Raw genomic sequence first — 26008 nt, 5'->3', positions numbered from 1 at the left:
AGTTATATTTCATTATTTTCATTAGTAGGTCAAATATCTGTGACCTAATGACAGTAATCGTAGATTTATTAATTTGTGTCAATGTCAATATGAGAATGGGAAGAGAAAAAAAATAAAAATACCACAAAAAAAAAGTCAAATCAACAAAATGTGATTATTTATAAAATGATAATGCTTTGATTGAATTTATGGATTTTCCATGCTGCATGCATATGCATAAGTTTAAGTGAGTGTCTGTATTGCTTAAGAATTAAAAATGTATAAAATAATACCAGTTAAAAACAGTACCATGTGCGATTCTGATTCATCCATTATAAATGTTTGCGAGGTAAAAGTTAAAGTGCTGCGTGATGAATTACAAGAAGTTGTGCACAATCTTTACAACTATTTAGTGTCGGATGAAGAGTGTACAATAGGTCTGTTGGTGAAGAAACACACCAATAACTTAACGACGCAAGGTGATTTCAGTTTTCTCAACACTGCGAAACCGTGGCAAGACTTTTTGACCGAAGAACAATTGAAGCGTATTGATGGAACACTGTTGCAATGTGTTAACAAAGATATTGCAGATTTGATAAACACGTCGAAAGATTGGGCCATACCAATAGTGAAAGCTATTGAAATAAAAAAACGAATACATTTATTTGTAGACCGGCAAAGCGCCATTTCTATAGGATTCAAGGTTGCTGTGAAAAACCATAAGAAAGTTTTAAAAAGAATGAGCGCGGACACTACAGTGGTAAAAATTGACCCTTACTGCACTGATTCTGATTGTCTAGCATATCTGAGGTTGAAGTGTTTGAGGGATGTTGTAAGAAATTTGTACCTGATCTATACCTACCCTCTAGTACAGAAATTAATTATAGTTGTGACATGGAGGTCTGGTTATAAATATTTAGATTTAAATATTGCATCTGATGATGTGGAGCCAGTGTTTTGTGGCACAGTACTCAATGCCAGGACGGGGCTGAAGGAGACCTCTATAACAGCATCTGAATACATAAGGTAACTTTTGTGATTGTTATTATCATAGTACAGTGCCCGCAGCAAGATATTGTGTTTGTGAAGTTAGCAACAAATTACTGTGCGTCTGTATGAATGTGCATACTCATTCCGCATTCCGCTAACTTCACAAACATAAACATCTGTGGTGAGCACTGTACATAGAATGCTAAACCTAGTGCTTTAGCAATAGAAAGACCAAGGGGGCCATTGTATCCTCATATATGTAGATGTATGCTAATGTTTTTGTATTATCAGGAAATTGATTTTAATAACTGTGCATATATACAATAAACTTTAGTTAGTACTGTAGCACTGTTGCCTGGCACTAAACAAGAGTACTTACTCTGTATATGAGCTTTACTGAAGTCTATTTTCTTTTAATATAATTTTGACTTTCTTGAGAAAACAAAAGGCTCAGTATCACTCACATGCAGATGGGGGAGGATTTACCCACACCCCTCCCCCTCCCTACCAAATCCCTCAACACAAAATAATAATATGTATTTCCTGAGAATTAAAAAACAAAACCTAAAAAAAAGCCAATTTTCATGTACTTTCACAGATATATACTAAGCTAAGACTGAAGCAAGTTTTAAACTGCTTCATAAAGATTGGACATAAGAACAAAAAGGTTCTATGTTCAGATGTAGAAAGCAGGGTGACCCACTGTGCCATACTGCCAACCATTTGGGACTATACTACAATCTCATATTTTTACATTTCTAATTTCTTTGTTGGTAAACAGTACTCATCAAGAAAAGCTGTAGTATGGTAGCGATGTCTGTATTTGTCCAAAATATATTGAATCATATTATACCACTATAATTGGCGAGGTTTATACCAACATCATGTCACAGCTGCAGAAGGGAAGTCAGCGTGTTGAAAACAGGAATTCTCATTTCAGATTAAGACAAGAAGAGCTGACTCTGATTGCTCAACACAAGTATGGGCTAAGAGTGACGAGTGAGGAGAAGTGGAAGGAGTTCATAGCTCACCTGGGAGAGTCTGCCGTCACGTTTGAGCTGCTGCAGATCAAGTGTTCTAGTCCTGTTAAAATACACTTTGAATCTGCTGCTGCTGGTAATAGTAAAGGTATGTTATTTTATGTCATCAATATATATAAATAAAATTGATGTGTCTGTCTTTGATTTCAGAGTAACTGTGTTTTATCAAGTAATTATAGTAATTTACTCAATACCAAAACAGAAGCAAGCTTTTTTAATCTAGGTTCCTACGGGAATGGAACAGAACCACGCGGGTGAAACGATGCGGCGTCTGCTATGATAAATAGATGTATGCTTGGATGTCATTTGATCAGCTTCCACCTTCCACAAGAAAAAATAGTAAAAGAAATTGTAAATAACAATTGTGAAGTGTAGGAGTTTTTAAAAGAGCAACTGTAGAGTTTATTGCTGGCAATTCTCAGAAGAATCTGCCTTCTAAACCGGTGGTAGAGTCTTTACAAATAGTCAGAATTGATGTTTCAAAGTGCTTGTAAACTACAGTTCATTTCATGTCATGACTTACACACATAATTTTCTCATTTGGCTGGTTTATTTTACTTTAGCTTTATAATTTCAGGGGCTGCCTTTATTCTGTACAATTGTGCACGACTGGAAACCATTTTGCGGACTTTCAAAGAGAAAGTGGATGAGGGAACTTATCCGGCCCTTCCTAGCTTAGAAAATACTGATTTATCACTATTAACTGATGAGGTAAGTTCTATAGATATTTTTAATAAACTGTGCCCGTAGCCATTGTGGCATGTCGATTCTCTTTCTACAATCGTTAACGCTTCGAAACTAATAAAAACTATGGGAAGCGTTTGTAGAAACAGAATTGACGCGCCACATTTCTACAGGCTCTGTTTCTTTAAGCAGCCCTGATAGTTTTTGTGTCAAATGTTAGAATTTAGCCTAACTTCAATTACTTATATTGTATTTTAAGCATCAATTCAACAATATGCTAACTAAGCCTAATTGAAACAAATGAATTTTTATGTTTTTGAATTTTATGAATTTTATGGAACCTTAGACCATTAGGCCTAACATGCGCCCAAATGTTTATCTGGAGAAGCGAAATAGACAAATGTCGCCAATAGCAGCAGAACCGGAAATATCACTCCATATAGCATTTGTTGCATTGGGATGAAAGATGCGTCCGGGACTACTCAATTGGTTGACATTTTGTCTATTTATCTTAATGGGAGAGTTATGATATGATATATGAGAGATGGGAAACTTATTTCTCTTAGTCATTGGTTGCATGCAGTGGGACAATTTTTTCTGAATTATAAATCCTTTTTATAAAACAAATAAAATATTTTATCAATAGGATAACAAGGTTTCAATATAATGATTTTTATGAGACATGCAGGTAAATAAGGTCAATAGTTTTGCCTTATTTGCCTATTGCCTATTGAGACTTTAGAATATTAACTAATTAATACATAAAAAACTAAGATGTTTGGATGTTTATAAAATAAGATTATAAAATTTCAGACAATTTATTTTTTAATTGTAAACTTTCAACCCCTATTTCCTTCCCTTCTATTTATATTTTCGCATGTTTAAGTATAAAAAATACTCCATTAATCATTTTACAAAACTGTAATTCAAAACATGAACGGCTTATATTAGAAAAAAAATTTTACCCCATTTAGGTGTACAATTTTGAAAAATCTTGAATATGCCATTCAAGATTTTTCAAAATTGTACCTCTAAAATGGGTATATTTATATATTTATATTTTTAGTATTTTTGTGTTAGTGCATGTACCAAATTTTAGAAAAGTAACTTCAAATATGAAGGTCTTTCCATACAAACTTTTAACCCCTGTTTATTTAATTTATCCTCTTATTTATACCGACACTCAAACCTTTTTTTTTATTCTTTACAAGTTAGCCCTTGACTACAATCTCACCTGATGGTAAGTGATGATGCAGTCTAAGATGGAAGCGGGCTAACTTGTTAGGAGGAGGATGAAAATCCACACCCCTTTTTGGTTTCTACACGACATCGTACCGGAACGCTAAATCGCTTGGCGGTACGTCTTTGTCGGTAGGGTGGTAACTAGCCACGGCCGAAGCCTCCCACCAGCCAGACCTGGACCAATTAAGAAAATCTCAATCTGCCCAGCCGGGGATCGAACCCAGGACCTCCGTCTTGTTAATTCACCGCGCATACCACTGCGCCACGGAGGTCGTCAACCTCCCCTCTACAATAACCTAAATAATGAATCTTAATACCACCTGTAATCGAGGAACTTGTAACAATAGGCGCATCAGCCAAAGCCTATAAATACAATAATAATAAGCAAGCATATTGGTAGTGGTAACTCGCGGTCTTCTTACTGGTGTTGTTGTTGTTGTTGTTGCCGTCGTCGTATGGTGCGATTCGTCCGACGATGACGGTGATGAAGACGACGATTCATAGTTGTAATAGGGATGATGACAGTTTTTTTAAATTGTATATAAATTAAGAGTATACTAATAGCAAAGCAATTTTGTAAAAGTAACAGGGTATCTGCGATCATTACTTTCGGAGCTACAGGGATTCAAAGGGTCAGATTTGCGGCGCTACCGCGGATCCCTGAAAAACGCTTCATACAAAATGGCACGATTTAGTGACGTCGTTGGCTCGCTGATCGTTAGGTTTGTATGGGCGTTCAAACAAAATTACTAATATCTTTGTTATTTGTGCGTTTATGTTTATAGTTCATTTATTGAAAAATGTCACATTTAATGTAAGGAAGCTAAAACTGTAACTGTATGAATTTTAACGATAAAAAAAATTAATAAATTTTGAAATTTTATAATCTTATTTATTTTGCAAATATCCAGTCATCATCCCCATTGTAAGGCTGTGCGCTTGTACTGCTTGACTGACTTTCTTGAATTTTTATTTTTATTCATAATCTTTATTTGTTCTCAGGACGAATGGAGCCTCATATTCACATACATCATGGGGCTGCCGTCCCTCCTCACGAACGCCGTTGAAGTGCGAGAATACTCGGAGATTTACAACAGCTGTTGCGAGTTCCGACCGCACATGATTTGCAACTTCTTGAGCAACATGGTGAAACTCTTCAGCCAATACTACAGAAGAGTGAGGATATTGACTGTAAGTGTGTTTCCAAATTAAGCTTGTTGTAGTAGGGGAGCCCGGGATCCTAAATTTGCAGTTACTACAGCTTCATTGGAATCATTTAGATTTGATAGATTAGATGACAGAAAGAATGAATGGTTATATACTTTTAACGCTTTTAGCGGTGGGGAAAAACTACAGACTTTAAAGACAATTTTAATTACTTCGGCTAACTGAAATCATCAGGAAACGAGCGATTATTCAGGAGATTATTTTATTCAAAATAAGTAAAAACAAAACCGCAATCGTGGCTCGATAATAGTAATATAAGGGTTTTATTTTGTCACTTTGGATCCCTCCCATTCCATTACGTTACGCTCAAATCGACAGATTTTCGAAATGGACACCTTTTAGCTAGTAACTCGCCTACCTTATCTCAATCTGACGTGCTGGTTGAGTATTTCTAAAGATAGTTTTTTTTTTTAAAGAATATTTGCCATATATTTTTAATATGACCAATATTTCCATTCCCCTTCAACTAGTCGGGAAAGACTGTATTAAAAGTGGGTACGACAATAGTCCAACATGGCGGGGATGGAACCACCACCCCTTAATTTAATTGCACCAATATTAAGGGCTCATACTTGGTGGAGGTACTCAACAACGTGCAAGGTATAGTACCTTATGTTCATCTGCCGCGCTCGAGTAACTGCAAAAATCCCCTCTTCGGCTCCTCTACTATTGGTCTAAGATCCGGCATTAGAAATATATACCCTCATCTGTTATTCATTAGTGCTATGAAATCTGAGATAGTTAATGTTCACAGTGACACATTGAAAATAGGTTGCCTTAAAATGCAGCGAAACACATTTTTAATACAAAATCTAGAAAACCATGAACAAAGGCAACCTAATAAAGTTAAATCAAGCATAAAATACGCTTTAATTTGACATTTTAGACGACTAAATAACAGATGAGAAAAATATTTATATACCAAATAACATCATATAACTGTTTATATCTGGCAATTTCACAGTTGCAGTGTGAGAGCAGGCAACCTTTACTTTTTCAATTCTTTTGGATATCGTCGTCGTCGTCGTTATCAACCCATATACGGCTCACTGCTGAGCTCGAGTCTCCTCTCAGAATGAGAGGGGTTAGGCCAATAGTCCTCCACGCTGGCCCAATGCGGATTGGCAGACTTCACATACGCAGAAAATTAAGAAATTCTCTGGTATGCAGGTTTCCTCACGATGTTTTCCTTCACCGATTGAGACACGTGATATTTAATTTCTTAAAATGCACACAACCGAAAAGTTGGAGGTGCATGCCCCGGACCGGATTCGAACCCACACCCTCCGAAATCGGAGGCAGAGGTCATATCCAGTGGGCTATCACGGCTTAATCAGTTTACTATTCAAATATATGCATTTTAACTATAGTACAAGTTATAATTACATAATTATATTAATTATAAAATTACAAGTGCAACTGTCACTGAAATGTAATTTTATTGATTGGAATTAATAATCGTACTATATCCGGTCGCAATTTATTTAAGCAACCTATGTGCAATGTGAATATTTTCTAACATTTATTTCTTATCCTAATTAAATAACAGATGAGGGTATATATTTATTATGCCGGATCTCGCACTATATTGTAATTAATTTATTTTTAAGTAAATTCAATTGAAAAAGAATTCATTTATTGTTAGATTGTGGTACATGTGTGGTCATACATAAAAAAAAAAATATATATTTAACAAAAAAATGCAAAGTTCAAGGGAATACTGACAAATATAAAACTGAATTTTCATTGTCTCCTAATTATATTCAGAGGCACAATTATCCGCCCACTTTAATACTCGCGTCATATTAAAGAGAGAAACCACGGGAAAGAACTGTCTTTGTATCCTAAAACTTTATGATTTAATCTGCTTTAGTTAATGCATCACTGTTTTATTTATTTGTTATTCTTTTCTAACAAAAAACAAACTGCATAAATTAAATAAATAAATTATTATAATTGCATACGTTGATAAAAAATGCTATGCAATAATACCGTGGCAGTCCTCGAGTGCCCCACGTATTTTATTTTCAATTTTTTTTTGTATTTTTAGTCAAATTAAGTGTAAGTACAAAAGGTATAAAAAACAATTCTACTTGGACAAAGTCGCGGGTCTAGTTTATAACAAGTGGGTGATGTTAGAAAACATTTCTATAATTCTCAATTTATTTAGTATTAAACATGGCATTAATACCCTTAATTAAAATGTTAGGGTGACTATGAATTATAAGGGTTTAGGAAGCAATGGGTAAATTCTTAATATAAATATTTTTTTGATGTTTCAGTACGAGTCTTTTTTTGTTATTAATAGATATTATGAATTAACCATACCCAACGAAGAAATTAAAAAAATGTATGTTTTTAAAAATATTTCTATATTTGTGGTATTTGTGTACTGACGCAAAAATTTATATTTACGTTCTTTTTTTGTAGGACAGTTTGACGTAATTAGGCTAAACAAATAAATAACATTGCCCTAATAGTTAAACGTCTTCAATTACTTGAGATAATATACATGTTAATATCTTGTGCCTTGAAATGCTAAAGCGAGTTTTTAGTATTTATTCTAATAAGATTCCAATTAGAAATCGGTGATATATATTAATTTTGGCTCTCCTTTGTTCAAGGAACCTCGCAAGCACCTGCTGCCGGTGCTGTTCGCTCGCGTTCACATGTTAATAATATTAAATAACACTTTAAAACTATGTTTGAGTATATTAAATATTAAAAGCGTTTCACAGATGTATACAACTTGTTTTTTTCCCCTAATTCCTATCATTTTGCCTCTACTTTAGTAAACAAACAAATGACATAACTTTTTGAAGCGTTATCTAGAAATGACCTGATAACACGATAAGATGTCACAACAATCACCTAGCTGTGACATTGAGTTTAAAGATTACAGAATAGAAAGCGTCTTAATATGCGTCAGTGCTATTAGTTAATTATCATAATCGTAGCGTACTTTGTGAAATTAATATGAATAAATGAATCATCGCACGTCGCGAACCCTGCACGAAGCGCATAGAAAAAAAAATGTTTTGTTTGGAAACACAAAGTTCACGTGATTGACCCAGGTATTTTATTGTGGGCACTGCGCGATCCCGATTGGCCGGCCGAGCGGAGGCGACGGCGGCCGACGAATGACGAGGCACGATACACGGTCGCGCGTCCCGAGTCGCCTAGTGTGTTTTTGACGTCGGTAAATGCAGTCGTGAGTCTCGGAGCGGACGCGAACACTTTTATTTATAGTTTTTAATCGAATAAAGTCGTGTGACGTTCGTGAACACCAGTGTCTAGCCGGGATTTTATAAATATGAGTATTGCTGACCTGATCCAAGCCGCGGAATACATCGAGAGGCGAGACAGAGGTGAGTTGGGTTTTCTTTGTTTGAATTGTCAATCGGGTGCACTGTTCGCACACGTCAACATGGCTCCCGTTCTATTTTTGCTTTGCCGTAATCAGCTGATTTTGACGGAATTGCAGTTTTTTTCGTTGCAGAATCGGAGCACGGATACGCGTCGAGTTTGCCGGCGTATGAAGAGTCGCGTGCAGGAGGCAGGCGGCCTAAGACGAAGAAATCGCAGGGCAGCAGGTGAGAGCAGTGCCAGTGTTGTGAGAACTAGTAGTGAGCTATCAGTGGTGAAACAGTGTTGTTGTGAAGTGCCGGGCATTTACAAATGTCTGTTTTCTGTTCCAGGACCACTCATAACGAGTTGGAAAAGAACAGGTGAGTCCTAGATTGTATTACACACTAAATACACTCGTTTATAAGCTTAACATGTAGGGGTTTTGATTCCGCTACATGTTTCTCATGTCTTTGTTTATAATCAGATAACATTAAACCCGGTTTAGCTCGTAAGGTACAATTTTCCACTGGCTAGAAAACGCAGAGAGAAATTTGACCTCAGTTAGATTCTACTGCTCTCAGTTTTAAAACAACAATTTACTTTAAAAGTAAAAAAACAAGTATTACTAATATTCAAGGTCAACATTAGAAATTGTGGCTCCAAAAATCATTAAATCAGTGTCATGATTTATAAGCGAGGCGTTTTGAACGTTTCAATAATAGGCATCATTGATTATACACCTTACCATCGCACATGTCTTATGTGACCTTAGCAATATGCTGTAAGATTTCAAGCCTTTCGACTTTTAGCATTGGATTTCTACGTTCCAATGCTTAACAATTTATCACTTATACTGTTACTATCTCTAGTCATTGCTTGCTAGATTTCTGCTTTTTAGCATTGGATTTCTGTATCTAGTATAGACTCCAATGCTTAACAATTTATCACTTAATTGTTGCCATTGCCTATCGACCAATATAAAAAAATATCTATATAAATGCCCTAATTTAATGTACTCTTTTATATTCTTCTTAATTAAACGACACATTGTTACCAAAAATTTAGTTATTGGTGTTGTAACGTTCCGAGTACTTCTATTTTTATTATGCATATCATAAGCCGATTGCTTATAAACTATTGAATCTAAATGTTATAAGGGAATCTAAATTGTGTCTTAGTGTTTAAATTCAAATTACTTTTCATCAAATTTAATTTTATACTGTAAAATCTAACGTAATGTATTCGTGATTATTTGTAGTACTTTAAGAATTAAAATTTACGTAGATTCTTAGGGAAAATAATAAATTAAATTGTTCAGTTTGATCCAGTTTTGTTCATCTATCAATACGAGTGTTCGAAATTACGAACCGTGCTAGCCAACACCTTTACCTCATCACTTATCTTTCTAATTTAACTTTATGAACATGTTCAAGTTGTATCAAAAATTGCGTTGGTGTTAGATATATTTATATCTACTTCACTAGTTATGGTACCTATATTATAGATAAATTGCTACATTAGATAAATTTCCTACATCATTGGATAAAAAATATTAACACAAAATTTAATAGTAGTCTATAAAACATTTGTAGCGTGCCTTACCGGCTGTTTGTCACAATGACCTTGGCAAAGCGCAGTGCTACTTGAGCAAAGGGAAAGATCGCATTGTAGATCGCCAGCATTGTATTCAGTTGAAAACAATTCAAACAATTATACCGCCAATTATTTATCATTCTTAGCAACTTAACTGTTGTAATCTGTAAGTTAAATGAAATTTTAATCAACACATAAATATTTTCTCGGATATTCCTCTCCTATCTTGAATTTTATTATTACTGTCCCGTCGGGCTTATTTTTGTGTGATTTGAACAAACACCATCATAAAATCCTTACGATTTTGGTTTCATGAGTAACGTTAAAAGTGTCGACGAAATCAGATTTATTGATCAAAATGTCTGCAAATATATCTGCTGTTGTTGTAATGTAAAAAAATAATTATATTTATTGATCAAATGAACTGCAGAACTCTTTACAATAAAACTTAAGCATCATTTGCCTTGGCTAATAATAACACAAGTATATGCTTTACTGTTACTAATGTTATAATATTCGTGGGAGGCTAAGATAAGCTTTATATGGCTTATTTTAGGTTTAAAATTGCTGCTTAACCAAAGTAATGAGTTCGTTTAGCTGCAGCATGCGGCAAGCCGGCACGCGTTACCGATGACCTTGCCAAACGGCGACCCGTGTAAAGGGTTGGATGATTCTTTTCATTTATGCATACGTTAGATGCATGATTTTAAAACTCACATTTTAGTTGTAACTTTTATCAAATGAAGTCGATTTAATTGCACAGGTTTCAAAATCGTCACAGTTTTCCTAATTTTATTTAATCTAGCTATGTAATTTCACTATTGTAGATCCCGTTTTCGTAAAAATGTCGTTAAAAAGTAGTCTGTGTGTTATTATAGTTAATGTGTTTGCCAAATTTAATCTTATTCCATTGTTTAGCTGTTGTGGTATTATAAAGTGCACAACCTAAGCTAACCATCTAAACCGATTTTGTTTTGTATATTTAGATTGTTTTATATTTATATATTATTTGGCTGATTGTATTATTATTGTCAAACAATAATTACAATTTTCATTTAGGTGCTAAGTCTGTAAAAATTTGACTTTTTAGTACCCTCGTCATGCTTTTCGGTTTCGGAGATAAGGGTGTAATGGTTGTTCAGATTTCGTAACTAGCTAAAAAAAGATACATGAAATATATTAGCTTATGTATCTTTGAAAAAAATACGAAAAAAATCTCTGCAGAAAAAAAATACGAAGCTCTGTAATTTTCCAATAAACTGATTAAATAAAAAAAAGTGCAAAATTACACAGTTAAATATTGGACTTAAGTTTTCCATAATGCAGCATTTTTGTAATTTATTTTTTACGTTTTTTGATATTTAATTTTAAAATTGTGGCAGTCTACATTAAAAATGTAATCTGTCAATATCTAAGTAGAAATAACAATGTGATTTTCAATCTTCTGCGATGCTGCTTGTCCCTAATTTTTCTTCTTAAAGATAGACACCCTAACTTTGGTCAAACAATTATATTTTTTGTAACCGAAAACTTTTACATTAAATAAGGTTTAAACGATATTAAAAATATATTTTAAATGGTGACAAATATAGTAGCTATATTTTAATTGGTGAGAAAACTTTTGATATTGGGTTAGTGATCGAAAGCGTAACAAAAAAATAAATTCACATTCGCATATATAACTAATACTAGCGGACGACAGTCCGCTAGTATTAGTTATATATGCGAATGTGTAAAAAAACGACTCGACGACGATGTGTAAAAACGACTGTTCGTCCGCCCTTAGGACTAAAAAAATAAAAACTACCTCTCTGCCAAATCTCACAATTTGTACGTCTTAAGTGTAAGCGGTTTTCGATATTTCGTGATGCTTTCATATATTAAAGAAGATTAGTTAGGATTGTCAGTGTTAGCAGTCTATTTGTTGCAGTTGCAATTTGTTCGATAAAGACATAGTCAAAGCTAAAAAATTCAAAAACCGCAATAGTTCAACAGCGTTCCTTTACGATGTCGTGTAGGAACCAAATAAATTAGTTAAATAACGTAAACGTATTAAAAGTAGAAACCAAATAATTAGTGTAGAAGCAAATAAATTGCATTATCACTTTTCATCAGGTGAGATTTAAGTCAAGTTCTAACTTGTAAAGAATTAAAAAAAGTACCAATTCCCAACAATTTTTTCCGAATAGTTAGTGTGGAATGGGAAATTTTAGTCATATTTGATAAAGATAAGTCAAATATTCTTTAAAGAAATAATTGTTGGATAAAAAATATTTGGTTCCATGGTGTAGAGCGGTGACCTTGGCAGAGCCTCGTGTCGAAGGAATGAATGCAGATCGTAATGATACCGCTGACAGCCCGTTGTAACCCATTTGGCAGTCTGCTGAGTTACGTCATTGGCTGTTATGATATATTTTTTTCTTCAATATAGTTACCTAGTAGTGTTGCCAGGTGTCCGGATAAAACCAGACATAGTATTCCGGATTTTCTATTCCATGTCCGGTTGAAATAAACGGTGTCCGGCTTGTCCGGCTTTTGTTAGGCTTTATATTTAGCAAACGAGCGAACGACGAGTGTGTGGGTACAAAATCATGAATGCTTGATTTTACAGAAAATAAATTGTCTTACCTATTAATACTAATGTACACAAAACCCTCAATAATGTAGGCTCTCTGGCCTTTTTACCCAAATGCCAGGCCAAACTGTCTGGACTGTCCGGCTTTTAATTTCGGCGACCTGGCAACCCTATAGGTAGTGGCCTGTAAGTTGAACTATGCGCAGTACACATTGTCACCACGAGAGGTGAGATGCCACGAGATACCATAACAACACGGCGACCAACGATACCTACTATTAGATATGTTGAGTGCCAACAAAATCACCGTAAAAAGGTGTACTGAAGCTCACTCACACATGCGCAATTTTGTGTTTATAAAGTAATGTAATCGGACCCGTAGTTCCCGAGATTAGGGCGTTCAACTTCAAACAAACAAACTCTTCAGCTTTATAATATTAGTATAGATTCATCGTACAAAATGGACTTTAAATAGCCTAATTACTAATAACAAAGAGTGTATCGATAGTTAATAATAATTTAATTACCTAACAGATTTCAAAATTGTTGTTATCTAATTGGATTTCAATTTTGTGTGCATGGATGACTATTGACTATAGGTATTATAATATTCTACAGCATCTTGACGCTAGAATAAGCCTTTTTAACCGACTTCAAAAAAAGGAGGAGGATCTCAATTCGACGCGTATGTTTTTTTTTATGTTTGTTACTTCATACCATTGTTATTTATTAACGAATTTTGAAAATTCTTTTTTTGTTTGAAAAGTATACTTCCAGATTGGTCCCATTTAATTTTCATGAAAATCCGTTAAGTAATTTTGTGTTAAAATGAAAATAACTGAAATAAATTAATGAAATTGCCCATACTGTGGCGCTTTCGTGCACAACTTTGTCGGTTATGAACCAATTCTGATTCTGATAACCTGGCACCCCCTTCGAAGGGAAATGGTGGGAAAACGGGAAAAGTTACTCCATTTTTGTGCTGGATTAAAGAGGTCTAAGGGTGGACGAAGTCGCGGGCGTCCGCTAGTTATTAACAAAGAGAACATTGTCCTTTAAAATAATAGTTTAAACCTGAGGTTAACGAAGATAACTCCAACAGTCTGTCGAGCCGTTATGTAATCCAAGTTATTTTAATAGCAGTCAATTTACACCATACTGTATAGATGACAACATTACCTCATCGGGTTATGTAACTCGGCGGAGTTACCGCGTAGTGACGTACTTGACTATGTGCATTTAGGAAATTTTGCAATAAAGACGCGTTCATACCTAACGTATGGCCATTGGGTAGTTGACAATGATAATGGGGATGATGACTAGGTTTGAATATATTGATTTTTATGATACATTCGGGTAAATAAGGTCAATGTTAACTAATTTATACATAAAAAGCAAAGATTGTCTGGATATTTGCAAAATAAATGAGATTATAAAACTTCAAAACCTATTAAAAATCTTTTATCGTAATTAGATGAAAATTCATACAGTTTTAGCTTCCTTACATTAAGTGTGACATTTTTTAATATATGAACTATAAACATAAACGCATAAATAACAAATATATTAGTAATTTTGTTTGAATGCATATACAAATCTAACGATCATTACATTACCTACGACGTCATTAGTTCGTGCCATTTTGTATGGGGCGCTTTTCAGGTATCCGCGGCAGCGCCGCAAATCTGACCCTTTAAATCCCTGTAGCTCCGAAAGTAATGATCGCAGAGTCCCTGTTACTTTTACGAAATTGCTTTACTATTAGCATACTCTTAATTTATATACAATTTAAAAAACTGTCATCATCCCTATTGTATACCATAGATCGGTTACGTCCCTACGAAATCATCGCAAAAAGTGATCCGAATAATAGGCTACAACACTAAACGCACACATGTAGAATTTTGTCTTTAATTTCACTATAATATATTTATTTTTACACTTCCTGAACACACAACTCGACATTGTACACAATATTTACGTTTTATTTGTTTAAATAATGTTCGTTGTTTTAACCCCAACTAACATTGAGTTGTCTATAAATTTCCTCTTTTGAGCGCCTCATTTTTCACGCGCAACACACCTATCAGTATTTAATTAATTATTGGTAGCTCGTCTATCTCAAAAATCTCCTGGTAGAAAAGTTGGTAAGAATTAAATAAGGAAATACTAGTCCTTATTTAATTAGTCTGAGTTATCAGCCGATGTCCTGCTGGACATTGGTTTCTTGTAACGACACCATGGTCTTGAGCCACAAGCACCCAGCGGCTCTCTGTAACTCGCTTGATGTCGTCGGTCAACCTAGGGGTCGCCATTCCAGCAAAACAAAAGGTTGAGCCGTAAGAGCTCAGTGAATATGACCCCTGTCTTCGAATCGGAGGGCGTAAGTTCGAATACGGTCTGGGGCATGCACCTCCAATTTCTCAGTTAAGTGTCTCATTCGGTGAAAGCAAAACGTCGTGAGGACCTGTACACCAGAGAATTTGCTTAATTCTCTTCGCGTATGAAGTCTGCCAATCATGAGTAGGCCAGCGTGCTGGACCATTAGCCTAACTCTTCTCATTATGAAAGGAGACTCGTGCTCAACAGTGAGCCGAATATGTTGTTAATGATGATGATTAATATAAATGATAAAGAGATGGCTAGAGTGTGTGAAAGAGGACAAGGAGGACTGATGAGTTGACGAGTAATAGAGACGAATGGTAAAGATTGACATATTTTATTAGACTGACATAAGGGAAAGGAGATGATGATGACAATGAATGATGATGATAATTTGAATGAAACATAACTTCCTTTCGCTCGAGTCGGTTAAAAATAGCTTTCTATAGTTCATTAGCTTACAGTGTATCTCATACACAATACGTGTCATAGTTAGTGGAAAGTGATCTAACAATATATGGCACCGACTCTTATTGTGTGTCTAATGGAGTTGTGACGCGGTGTCCAGTGTCACGCACAAGGCTAGACAGTGTCGCGCTGTAATACACTAAATGGACACTATTATTTTATTAAAATCACCTTTTGTTTGGATAACAACAGATAATGGCTTATGAAACTTGAAGCTCGGTTATTCTTTATATCTTCCACCTAAAGATTGATGAGAGGTCTTTGTTTCGGACCCCGCCTGTTGACTATTATCATGGGGTCATGTTAGAAAGAAAAAGGATAATGGATATTTTACTATGATATAGGCAACCCACATTCGACTCACTGCTGAGCACGAGTCTCCTCTCTGAATGTGAGGGCTGAGGCCAATAGTGCACCACGCTGGCCCAATGCGGATTAGTAGATTCCACACACGTAGAGATATAAGGAAATTCTCAGGTGTGCAGGTTTCCTCACGATGTTTTTCCTTCTCCCCTAACCTACCCTAACCACCCGGCAGTTTACTTATATCCAAAAAAATCTTGATAATTGTAATTTAATAATGAAATCTTATACTTTATCAAAAAAAGTTTGCTACAACGTTTTACATTTTTAATTTATCTTTGCCTAGCCGTAGAAATATGGGGATAATATATAGCCTATAGCCGTCCTCGATAAATGGGCTATCGAACACTGAAAGAATTTTTCAAACAAACTCTTTAGCTTTATAATATTAGTATAGAGTTGTCTACAACGGGGACAAGCCAAGATCGTTGGCCATACAACCTGAGTTTTGCGTTTTTTTGAAGACTTATGATTGGTTTGTTTGTTCTTTTCCTTATTTATTAAGCTTATTGGTAACAAAAATAATATACAAAATAAATTATACAGCTTCCAATGTTACTTCGCCGCTTTGGTACACCAGCGAACATTTCGCCCTAGAAGAGTGATAAAAAAATGTATTTTAATTCAAGAAACATACTTTTATTAAGCAAATTAATTAACCATTCTGGTTGGTGGGAGGCTTCGGTCGCGGTTTGTTACCACCCTACCGACAAAGACCTAACGCCAAGCGATCTAGCGTTCCGATACGATGTCGTGTAGAAACCAAAAGGGGTGTGGATTTTCATCCTTCTTATAACAAATAAGCCCGTTTCCATCTTAGACTGCATCATCACTTACAATCAGGTGAGATTGTAGTCAAGGGCTAACTTGTAAATAATAATAAAAAAAAACCAGATCCCAAATTATACATCATATTATCATCTCCATATACTTTTATATGGGGGTATACCTGGGTTCCCTGGGCCGACATTGTAAGGACATTCTCCTTTTAGCTTGTAAACTTTCAAGAACCTCCACTGGGAGTTATAGGAATAGAATTCATTGAAGGCTTCTGCAAAACCGTTTTCACTCACCCAATGTAAATATACAGAACAGAAGAGGTATTGAGAAATTTTTCATTCCTCCAATTAACAGTCGCGCGGTGACAAAGGCACTAGTGAAGCAAACGCGGATTTTGAAGACAATAGCTGTAATCAAGTCAGACCTACCCCCTCGCGTAGAGGGATGCCCACCCCACCGCCCTGGAATTTATAAGCTTATAAACAAGTTTCAAACAATATAGCCGACGTTGGCTGCTGGAGAGATGACAGCTGAGAGCTTCAGAAACATTCGCCACTTGATGTTAACCACAGAATAAAGATGATCCAGAATGAGCCTTTACAAGCAGCTTATTGAATCCAAAACAAACGACACGCATCTCCTTGAAATCCGCGTATAGAAACTCTTTTCATTATTTGTTTTTCAAAATTTAACATTAACAACAATTACGTAAATTAATATAATAATCAATAACCAATAAAAAATTCTCCATCTTATTACTTTAATTTTTGTGTTCAGTTAAAATTAAAATATTTAAAAAAGTAAGACGCCATTTTTCTTGAATAATATTGAAAATATTACTGCAGCGACGCTTCGTGTCGTACTGATTCGAGAATGTATTCGTTTTTTTATTTTGTATTTGGAGCGCCTACGACACTGTCGTATTTCGTGCGCTCTATCTGCCTGTTATTCTTTAATCTGTGATGTTAACACTGAACTGTACTCGTAGATATGCTGTCAGTTCTGACCTAATTCAGACCTTATACACCAAGCTTAAGGTCTTAATTAGGTTTATCTAAATTGATCTTAGTTTTATGTAAATAAAAATTGTGATGTTGTAGATTTTGTTAGACAAAAATCGACTAAGGTTGAATGACGTCCGGCATATTTTTATTGTATACTAGCCGTCGTCGCCCCGCGGTTTCACCCTTGTAGTTCCCGTTCCCGTGAGATTACGGGGATAAAATATAGCATATAACACATAAATAACGTGGCGTAGTGATGCGCCAACTATTTGCCGACTAGTCGGTAAAGCCGACTAATCGGCAAAGTCACCGACTAGTCGGTAAAGCTGACTAGTCGGCTTATTATTTTGTATTTATTTCCCAATAATAAGTTGTTACTCAATTATGTATTGAGTAAGAAAACACATCTTTACTAAAGATTTTATTTTTGTCATGATTAAATTTTAAATCAACTCTTTAATATAATATTAATTTTACATCTGCAGAGTTATTGATTGGTATTGCCAAATTAAGGTTTTTTTATACTTAGCATTTCCTACGCTGTAGTGACATGACAAATTTGGTTGAGTACGGCAGAATTTTTTTTACCACTCGTACACTCAAGGGAAAACGTGACACTCTGGATTCTTTTTTTGAATATTATAATCCTTCGTTTGCTCGCCATTACGCGCAAACGAAAATTAAGAAAAACACATCGACACACTCGCAAGCGACTTGCGCTTAAATTAGCTGTACCTAAACATAGCTTTACGGAAATCCCCGACCCGTGATCGGCATTGACGACTAATCGGCCGATTAGTCGGCATCTTTGCAACCGACTAATCGGCTAGTCGGCTAATCGGCAAAAGTCATAGTCGGCGCATCTCTACTATTTATCTCTTGGCGAGTAAAAGAGATCACTAACGCTGGCAACATACTCGCGCAGCCAGTGGCGGGTAGACTTATCTTGCGCGCACTCTACACTATGTTAGCAACATAATAAACTAGTAATACATAGAGTAAGTAGTATAGAGTAGTAATACATAGAGTTAGAGCTAAGCAATCCAACTAGAAATGTAATCTATATCTGATACGTTCAGTACTTCTAGAGTTCCCTTTATTTTTATATTTCTTATTTTATTTCGCAATTCAAAATATGTACAAAATCTTAATAAGGCAATACAGGGTATATAATCATATTTTGATATTGAAATCGGTGTCTACCTACTAGTATCTATAAATAAATAAACTCAACCTTAATACTAGAAGGTCTAAAAGTATGAATAAATAAATCAGAAAGTTGTAATAGTTAGTTACAGCAATGATATTTTATACTATAGACTAGCTGACGCCGCGCGGTTTCACCCGCGTATTTCCCGTTCCCGTAGAAATACGGGGACAATATATCCTTATTCCTCGATAAATGGGATATCTAACACTGAAAGAATTTTTCAAATCGGACCAGTAGTTCCTGAGATTAGCGCGTTCAATCAAACAAACAAACAAACTCTTCAGCTTTATAATATTAGTATACATATGTCACTAGCGCATCAGAACTGAGGCGGACAAATGTGCATAATTGTCTTAATTTCATTTAGTCGCTTATTAAACAACGAAAGTTATTTAAATACATAATACCTAAATATTGTCTACAATGTCGAGAGGTGCTTAGGAAATGTAAAAACTATAAATATAGAAATGGATATAAACAAGATAGAGCCTCAATAGCTCAACGGTAAGAGCGGTCGGACTCTTCACCGAGGAAAGAAGAAAGAAAGAAAGAAAGAAAATAAATTTATTCAAATTTAAAAGTTACAAACAGTATCCTTAACTAAAAACAGCATGTCTGTCTGTAACCCTTAAAAAAGAAAGGGTGTACAGCTCAGCATATGCCGTGTACTATATACAAGCATAACACACGGCGCTGATTTTCAGCTGAGACCCGTGTGACGCCACACCTAACATAAAAAAAAAATAAAAATGAGAACAAATTCAAGTGAATTAAATTCAATCAGAGGGGTAGTGGTTCGATCCCCGCCACGTTGGTCTATTGTCGTTCGTCATCAACCCATGTTCGGCTCACTGCTGAGCTCGAGTCTCCTCTCAGAATGAGAGGGATTAGGCCAATAGTCCACCACGCTGGCCCAATGCGGATTGGCAGACTTCACACACGCAGAGAATTAAGAAAATTCTCTGGTATGCAGGTTTCCTCACGATGTTTTCCTTCACTGAGACACGTGATATTTAATTTCTTAAAATGCACACAACTGAAAAGTTGGAGTTGCATGCCCCGGACCGAATTCGAACCCACACCATCCGGAATCGGAGGCAGAGGTCATATCACGTCTATTGTCGTACCCACTCCTAATACAGTCTTTCCCGACTAGTTGGAGGGGAATATTGGTCATATTTAAAAAAAAAGATATGGCAAATATTCTTGTGTGCGCTCAGTGGAGTCAGGGAAATGAGTGAAGTTGGGATTATTTTTAGCATGAATTTGTTGGCACGTAACATATCTACAGTATGAAATAATCATTGAGAATCGATTGGCTTAAACAGTAATAAAATGTGTGTTATTGTGGTATTGATGTTATTATTTATATAACGCCAGACAGCGCTGTGGTATAATCAGACCTCTTATCACAATGTTTAGTTAAGTTTTATCTCTAAATGTGTAACATGCAGTTGTGCATATGGAAATGTTAAATACTAACTAATTGATTGAACTTTCAACTCTACATAATTAACCCGTTGTACCAAATGACCTTTTCACCTCTTTTACATTAATTATAAAAAATGCAATCGCGTTATTAGCATAAAAAGTATGCAGTAATATAAAGTTTCAAGTTATTTTAGTCGTTCAAAGTTGATTATTATTATGGTTAATGTGAATGTAATGTAAAAAGGTAAAGAAAATTGAGGTCTTCTTAATTGGTCCAGGTCTGGCTGGTGGGAGGCTTCGGCCGTGGCTAGTTACCACCCTATCGACAAGTGATTTAGCGCTCCAGTACGTCGTGTAGAAACCGAAAGGGGGTGTGGATTTTCATCCTCCACCTAACAAGTCAGCCCGCTTCCATCTTAGATTGCATCATCACTTACCACCGAGGTGGTAAGGTGAGGCTGTAGTCAAGGGCTAACTTATCTATACTTATAATAAATCTGTAGAGAGGTCAATTCTGTACATGAAATATATTTCCAAAATAACTATCAGGGAGTGATTAGTGATCGATACTGATGCCAAAAATGCAATCAGTAAAATGTTGTCTGTCTGTCTGTATGTTCGATATAGAAACAAAAACTACTCAACGGATTTTAACGAAACTTGGTTCAATTATTTTTCATACTCCTGGGCAGGTTATAGTATATTTTTCATCACGCTACGATAAATAGGAGCAGAGCAGTGAAGGGAAATGTTGGGAAAACGGGAGAAGTTACTCCATTCATTAAGCTTCAGTTGCTTATTAGGGTAGGGTAGGGGTATGGTAGGAGTAGGTTAGAGGCAGAGTAGGGTAAGGTAGGGGTAGGATGAGTCATCCCCTGTATGGTAGGGTAAGGAAAATATTTACAAGAAATGATATTCTTTAAAAATATGCCCGCAGAGAAACCCTTCGAAATGTAACACGTAATAGTTTTCCCGTTTTATGGGTTACATTACATTAAGAGAATATAAAATCCCATGATGTTTTATTGTCAGTTCGCTGCAGGCTGCTTCCCTGTATCTCGTTTTTGTTATGTTTAAATAGACTTACATAAAGTCGTGTATATTGTGCAAGACTCGGTCATGGATTACCTGCCCCTAAGGCATATCTATTGTTACACTAGTCTTGTCTGCGACTTCGTTCGCAAAATCGTTTATTTCGGAGATTAAAGATTAAAGAATCCTGGATAAGTTCTTTTATAACACACTAGTAGACGCGGTTTCACCCGCGTGGTTCCCGTTCCAGTATGAATACGGGGATAAAATATAGCCTATAGCCTTACTTGATAAATGGGCTATCTAACACTGAAAGAATTTTTCAAATCGGACCACTAGTTCCTGAGATTAGCGCGTTCAAGCAAATAAACTCTTCAGCTTTATAATATTAGTATAGATTTGCTCGTAAAGTTCTTATATCATCAATTTCAATATCGTAATGTACGTCATTACGCATATGTGCCTATGTGCCTCGCCTACGGCTCGGGGCACATTTGCGTGTTTTTCTCGCCAACCCGCATTGAAGTAATGTTGTGAGTCTAAGTTTCAAATCTCCTGTCTTCTGTCTGGAAAAGCCAGGCTTCTTTTCCCTACCATTCTACCGTTCCTTTCATGTAGGATGGTGCGGGTGACAGTTCGTTTCACTCTTGAAAGTTTGCGATTTCTTATTCAGAGCCTATTTAACACAAACGAACAAGATCTTTCCTCTTTATAATATGAGTGTAGATAAAAAACTATTTGGCAATCTCCCGCCGGCGATGTTACTATTAGTTTACACAATAACGGAGTGACGTCATCGCTTCATCGGCTACTGGATATTTTGGCGCGAAAAAAGGCAAGGCCGCCGCGTGAGCACGATGCAGTCCGTTCACTTGCGGTTTCGACTGTCGAGTAGGCTCACCACGTTGCAGCTACCGTGTTTGATTCCTATTAATTAATTAGGTAATTAATTAATTAATTAGGTAAATAATTAATTAATTAGGTAAATAATTAATTAATTAGGTAATTAATTAATCTATAATTTTATTACTGGTGTTGAACTGTAATAGACACATTTTTAAAATGGTGTTAAACAAAAAAAATAAACCTTGTCTGAGTTTCTTGTGGATTCTTCTAAAACGTCAAGTTGTGACTTGACGTTTCAAAAGTGCTTGTAAACTAAGCCGAATTGAAATAAATTTCATTTTATTAGTATATTAAATAACTGTTATATTTATAACGTTAATTTTGGTTAAATGGTGCACTATTAACTGGTTGTTTGTAGTTGCTAAGTATGTAGTTTTTAATTACTTACATTAGATTAATTTAATGTCAATTCGTGTAATTCTGTAGCGTCGCCTGGGGACTCGAGGAGTCGTGGAGGGTATTGTCTAGTCAAGCACCATATAAACAAGCGTGTAATATGATTATTTGTGTTTACAGTTGAACATCGTAGTGTAGAATCAATATCTGATGATGCTGGCAATCCTCCCGCAAAAGATCGTTGATAACAGTGGTTTTCGTTGTGTTGCCCTTTTAAACTGAGTGCCTGGCCACTAAAATAACGAAACTCTGGCCATCATAGGCTTTCGCTCTACAATATTAGTTAGTTACTTTAAATATCATGTTTCATGTTATTTTTATATAGAGGTGCTCTGGGAGCCTTGTTCCGTTTATTATCACTATCGTAACTTAGAAATAAAATAACACAACATAAATAACACTTAAATTCCGTATATTACTGGATAAAACAATATTACATATATGAATTGAAGAACTAAACAATATGAGGTCTGGCGTTTAGTGGTTTAGTGTAGTCGACTACATCATTCTAAATTGGAAAACAACGTCTCAGAAATGGCCAGTCTGGCCAGTCATAAACTCACTGGCCAGTTAGGGGCTAAGGTATGCGGCCTTGTTAATTACTCATCATCATCATCATCAGGTGCCTTCTACAAACTGAAGTTTGGCGGTCTGATGGAGAAAACTTTTCCGATCACTTGACATAATTTTCAGCTGGCTGTAATTACTCTTGGTCCACTCCTTAATATCGTCCACCCATTTACGTCTCTGCCGTCCTTGTGCCCTTTTTCCGACTTCTAAGATCAACCTAGGAAACTCGTAGAGGGGTCCTCTTTGCAGATGTCCGAAAACCTTCGCCTTATTATAGTTGTCATAAGCTCGCGTTTGCAGTTAATTACTGTACCATGTTAAGTAATCCAAACATCGTGGTCACCCTACTTCATAGTATCAATACAAGCGGCATGGCCAGCGGTCGCCGACGGCTTTGCGCGCCTAAAGTCAAGGCAAACCGGACCAGATACATCGCGGCAACATTTCGTAAACATTGCACTTTTTTTGGTACATCGACATTTTTTATAATAATAATGTCCGCACGACCGAATATGTCGGGCATGGCGGCTAATCGAGGCGCTGGCCATGGTACATACCTATCTATTCTCTATTATAACAATCGCTAAGGATTCGAAACTAAAAAAAACATATGGGAATGATATTTGTTGTCGATAAGTCATGTGATGTGATGTGATGTAATATCAATGGGAATGTCATTCATATATATTTTTTTAGTTTTTGTAGAAGGGCTGTCGTTCATAATATTATGGAGGATGAGAAAAATATTAAATGTAGATGTCGCCTGCTGAGTGACTTTGAACCTTCTAATAAGGCCCATAGTCAGCGAACAAGATCAATGCGGAGATCCGCAGACGAACCAAGTGACTGACACAGCGAGTCGCGAAACTGATAATGGGCAGGCCACATAGTTCGAAGAGCCGATGGACGTACGATGTACGTACGGTATGATACCGTGTAGAAACCGAAAGGGGTGTGGATTTTCATCCTCTTACCAAGTTAGCCCGCTTCCATCTTAGATTGCACCATCACTGACCATCGGGTGAGATTATAATAGTCAAGGGCTAACTTGTAAAGAATAAAAAAAAACAGCTTTACACTAATTATAGCACCATACATCTAAGGTGATTGTTGCTGCAAATTTAGTCAACTGAATGACCTCCCACTATACAAGCGATGAATACGATTTCACGGTAAAATATACATCTTTTACGTTCGCTTCAATGGAACGCGCATCCATCTTAGAAAGCGTCAGACGCTATGGAAACTCTACCACAAAGAACATTCTCTAAGCAGACAGCTAGACTCGTGTTGCCACAACAATTGGCGTTTACTCGTAAACAATGATGTGCGCAACTACGTATACGGTATACGCAATCTGGTAGTTTGCTAGGGTTGTCACCTTCATATTAAAAATAAATTACATTTGGTTATTATGGGAAGAAACGAGTAAATTATTACAAACTAAAGTACGATTAATTATTATTTCACATAGACTGAACAACATTTTTCGATATATACAAATACATTTTGGCAAATAATTTTGTTTTTGTTAAATACCTTTCCTTAGGTATAGTACGCGGCCTATAAGTTGACCTATGAATCTAATAGAAATAAATGAATATTGACTATGCGCTTAAACACACTTTTCAGATGATAGCGACGTATGGATGAGCAACTATAGCAACACGTTGACGACAATAAAATTACGTACTATTTTTGGATTATTTGATATCTTTAATGTACTTGGTACTCGCAGTGGTTAGGACTTTGGTGAATAATTATTAATTTACTTTTTCTTCGTCAACTTACTTGCCGGGGTTTCTACCTATTTATTTGAGTAAATAAGTATCCAGTAATTTTTATATTAAATTCAAAGAAGTTTTGTTTCTTTCTCCTCAGATCGCCAAATTCTCAATTTTGAAAAATAAAGTATATTCGCGTAGTTTATTTTTGTCATAAAGACTACGCGATTACTCGAAAGTACTTACAATACAAAAAAATACTTTATAACAAAGTACGAGTGGCAACCCTAGTTATAACGCCTCGCAAACGCTTTTCACGTGCCTCGCTTGCCACGTGATGCGATACGTACAAAGTTGTATTTCGTGTTGGTAACTGCTATTTCTTTTCCGCAAAATTCCATTTATTTATGTCTTACTCGAACATTTCACAGATATTTTATTCATTAATCCATTAAAATCGAACAATGTTGAATTTAACATTTATTGTACCAGTGGTAAAGAAACAAGAGACTACAAAATAGAAAATCTGAATTTGAAACGACCTTCACCCATGTGTTTATTTGATGAAAAGTATTTTAGTCAAATTTAATATGGCAAAAAGTATATTGCAAGTATTGATTATAACACTTCTGGCTAATATAAACTATTAACTGTCATTATTGATAGTAATAATGCGATGCCGTGATAGCCTAGTGGACATGACCTCTGCCTCCGATTCTGGAGGGTGTGGGTTCGAATCTGGTCCGGGGCATGCACCTCTAACTTTTCAGTTGTTTGTATTTTAAGAAATTAAATATCACGTGTCTCAATCGGTGAAGGAAATCATCGTGATGAAACCTGCATACCAGAGAATTTTCTTAATTCTCTGTGTGTGTGAAGTCTGCCAATCCGCATTGGGCCAGCGTGGTAGACTACTGGCCTACCCCTCTCATTCTCAGAGGAGACTCGAGCTCGGCAGTGAGCCGAATATGGGTTGATAATGATGATGCGATGATAAATATGACTTAGACTTAGACTAAGGGCTACTTTTCTGCAGATAGCACACAGTGCATTGTAAAATTAAT

General features: G+C 35.8%; 2 protein-coding genes across 3 annotated transcripts in view; both read left to right on the top strand.

The window, feature by feature from the left end:
- Nucleotides 1-67: 67 nt before the first annotated feature.
- LOC112049392 (arginine--tRNA ligase) lies at nt 68-7969 on the top strand. Its single transcript, XM_024087260.2, has 5 exons — nt 68-1005; nt 1910-2097; nt 2587-2720; nt 4938-5126; nt 7787-7969. The coding sequence occupies exons 1-5, from the start codon at nt 257-259 to the stop codon at nt 7952-7954; spliced, it is 1428 nt and encodes a 475-aa protein (XP_023943028.2). The 5' UTR covers nt 68-256; the 3' UTR covers nt 7955-7969.
- Nucleotides 7970-8328: 359 nt separating this feature from the next.
- Nucleotides 8329-26008, top strand: part of LOC112049412 (max dimerization protein 1-like) — a 365006-nt gene continuing 347326 nt past the window's right edge. The window contains exons 1-3 of one of the 2 annotated variants that reach the window (XM_052885199.1): nt 8329-8530; nt 8662-8755; nt 8861-8890. In XM_052885199.1, the coding sequence (XP_052741159.1) occupies nt 8476-8530; nt 8662-8755; nt 8861-8890 (179 nt within the window). In that variant the 5' untranslated portion in view covers nt 8329-8475. Of the gene's footprint in view, nt 8531-8646; nt 8756-8860; nt 8891-26008 lie in introns of both variants that reach the window. The other variant, XM_052885198.1, reaches the window with a different exon arrangement.

This window comes from Bicyclus anynana, chromosome 13 (assembly GCF_947172395.1).
Source record: "Bicyclus anynana chromosome 13, ilBicAnyn1.1, whole genome shotgun sequence".
NCBI classification, from domain to species: domain Eukaryota; kingdom Metazoa; phylum Arthropoda; class Insecta; order Lepidoptera; family Nymphalidae; genus Bicyclus; species Bicyclus anynana.
The sequence above is the reverse complement of the archived record's forward strand: the minus strand, read 5'-3'. Positions and strand labels throughout refer to the sequence as shown.

Coding starts and splice junctions, on each gene's coding strand:
- LOC112049392 (XM_024087260.2), top strand. CDS start 257: ATGTATAAAATAATACCAGTTAAAAACAGTACCATGTGCGATTCTGAT. Junction 2,098..2,586: donor TGCTGCTGGTAATAGTAAAG/GTATGTTATTTT, acceptor TTATAATTTCAG/GGGCTGCCTTTATTCTGTAC. Junction 2,721..4,937: donor TATCACTATTAACTGATGAG/GTAAGTTCTATA, acceptor ATTTGTTCTCAG/GACGAATGGAGCCTCATATT.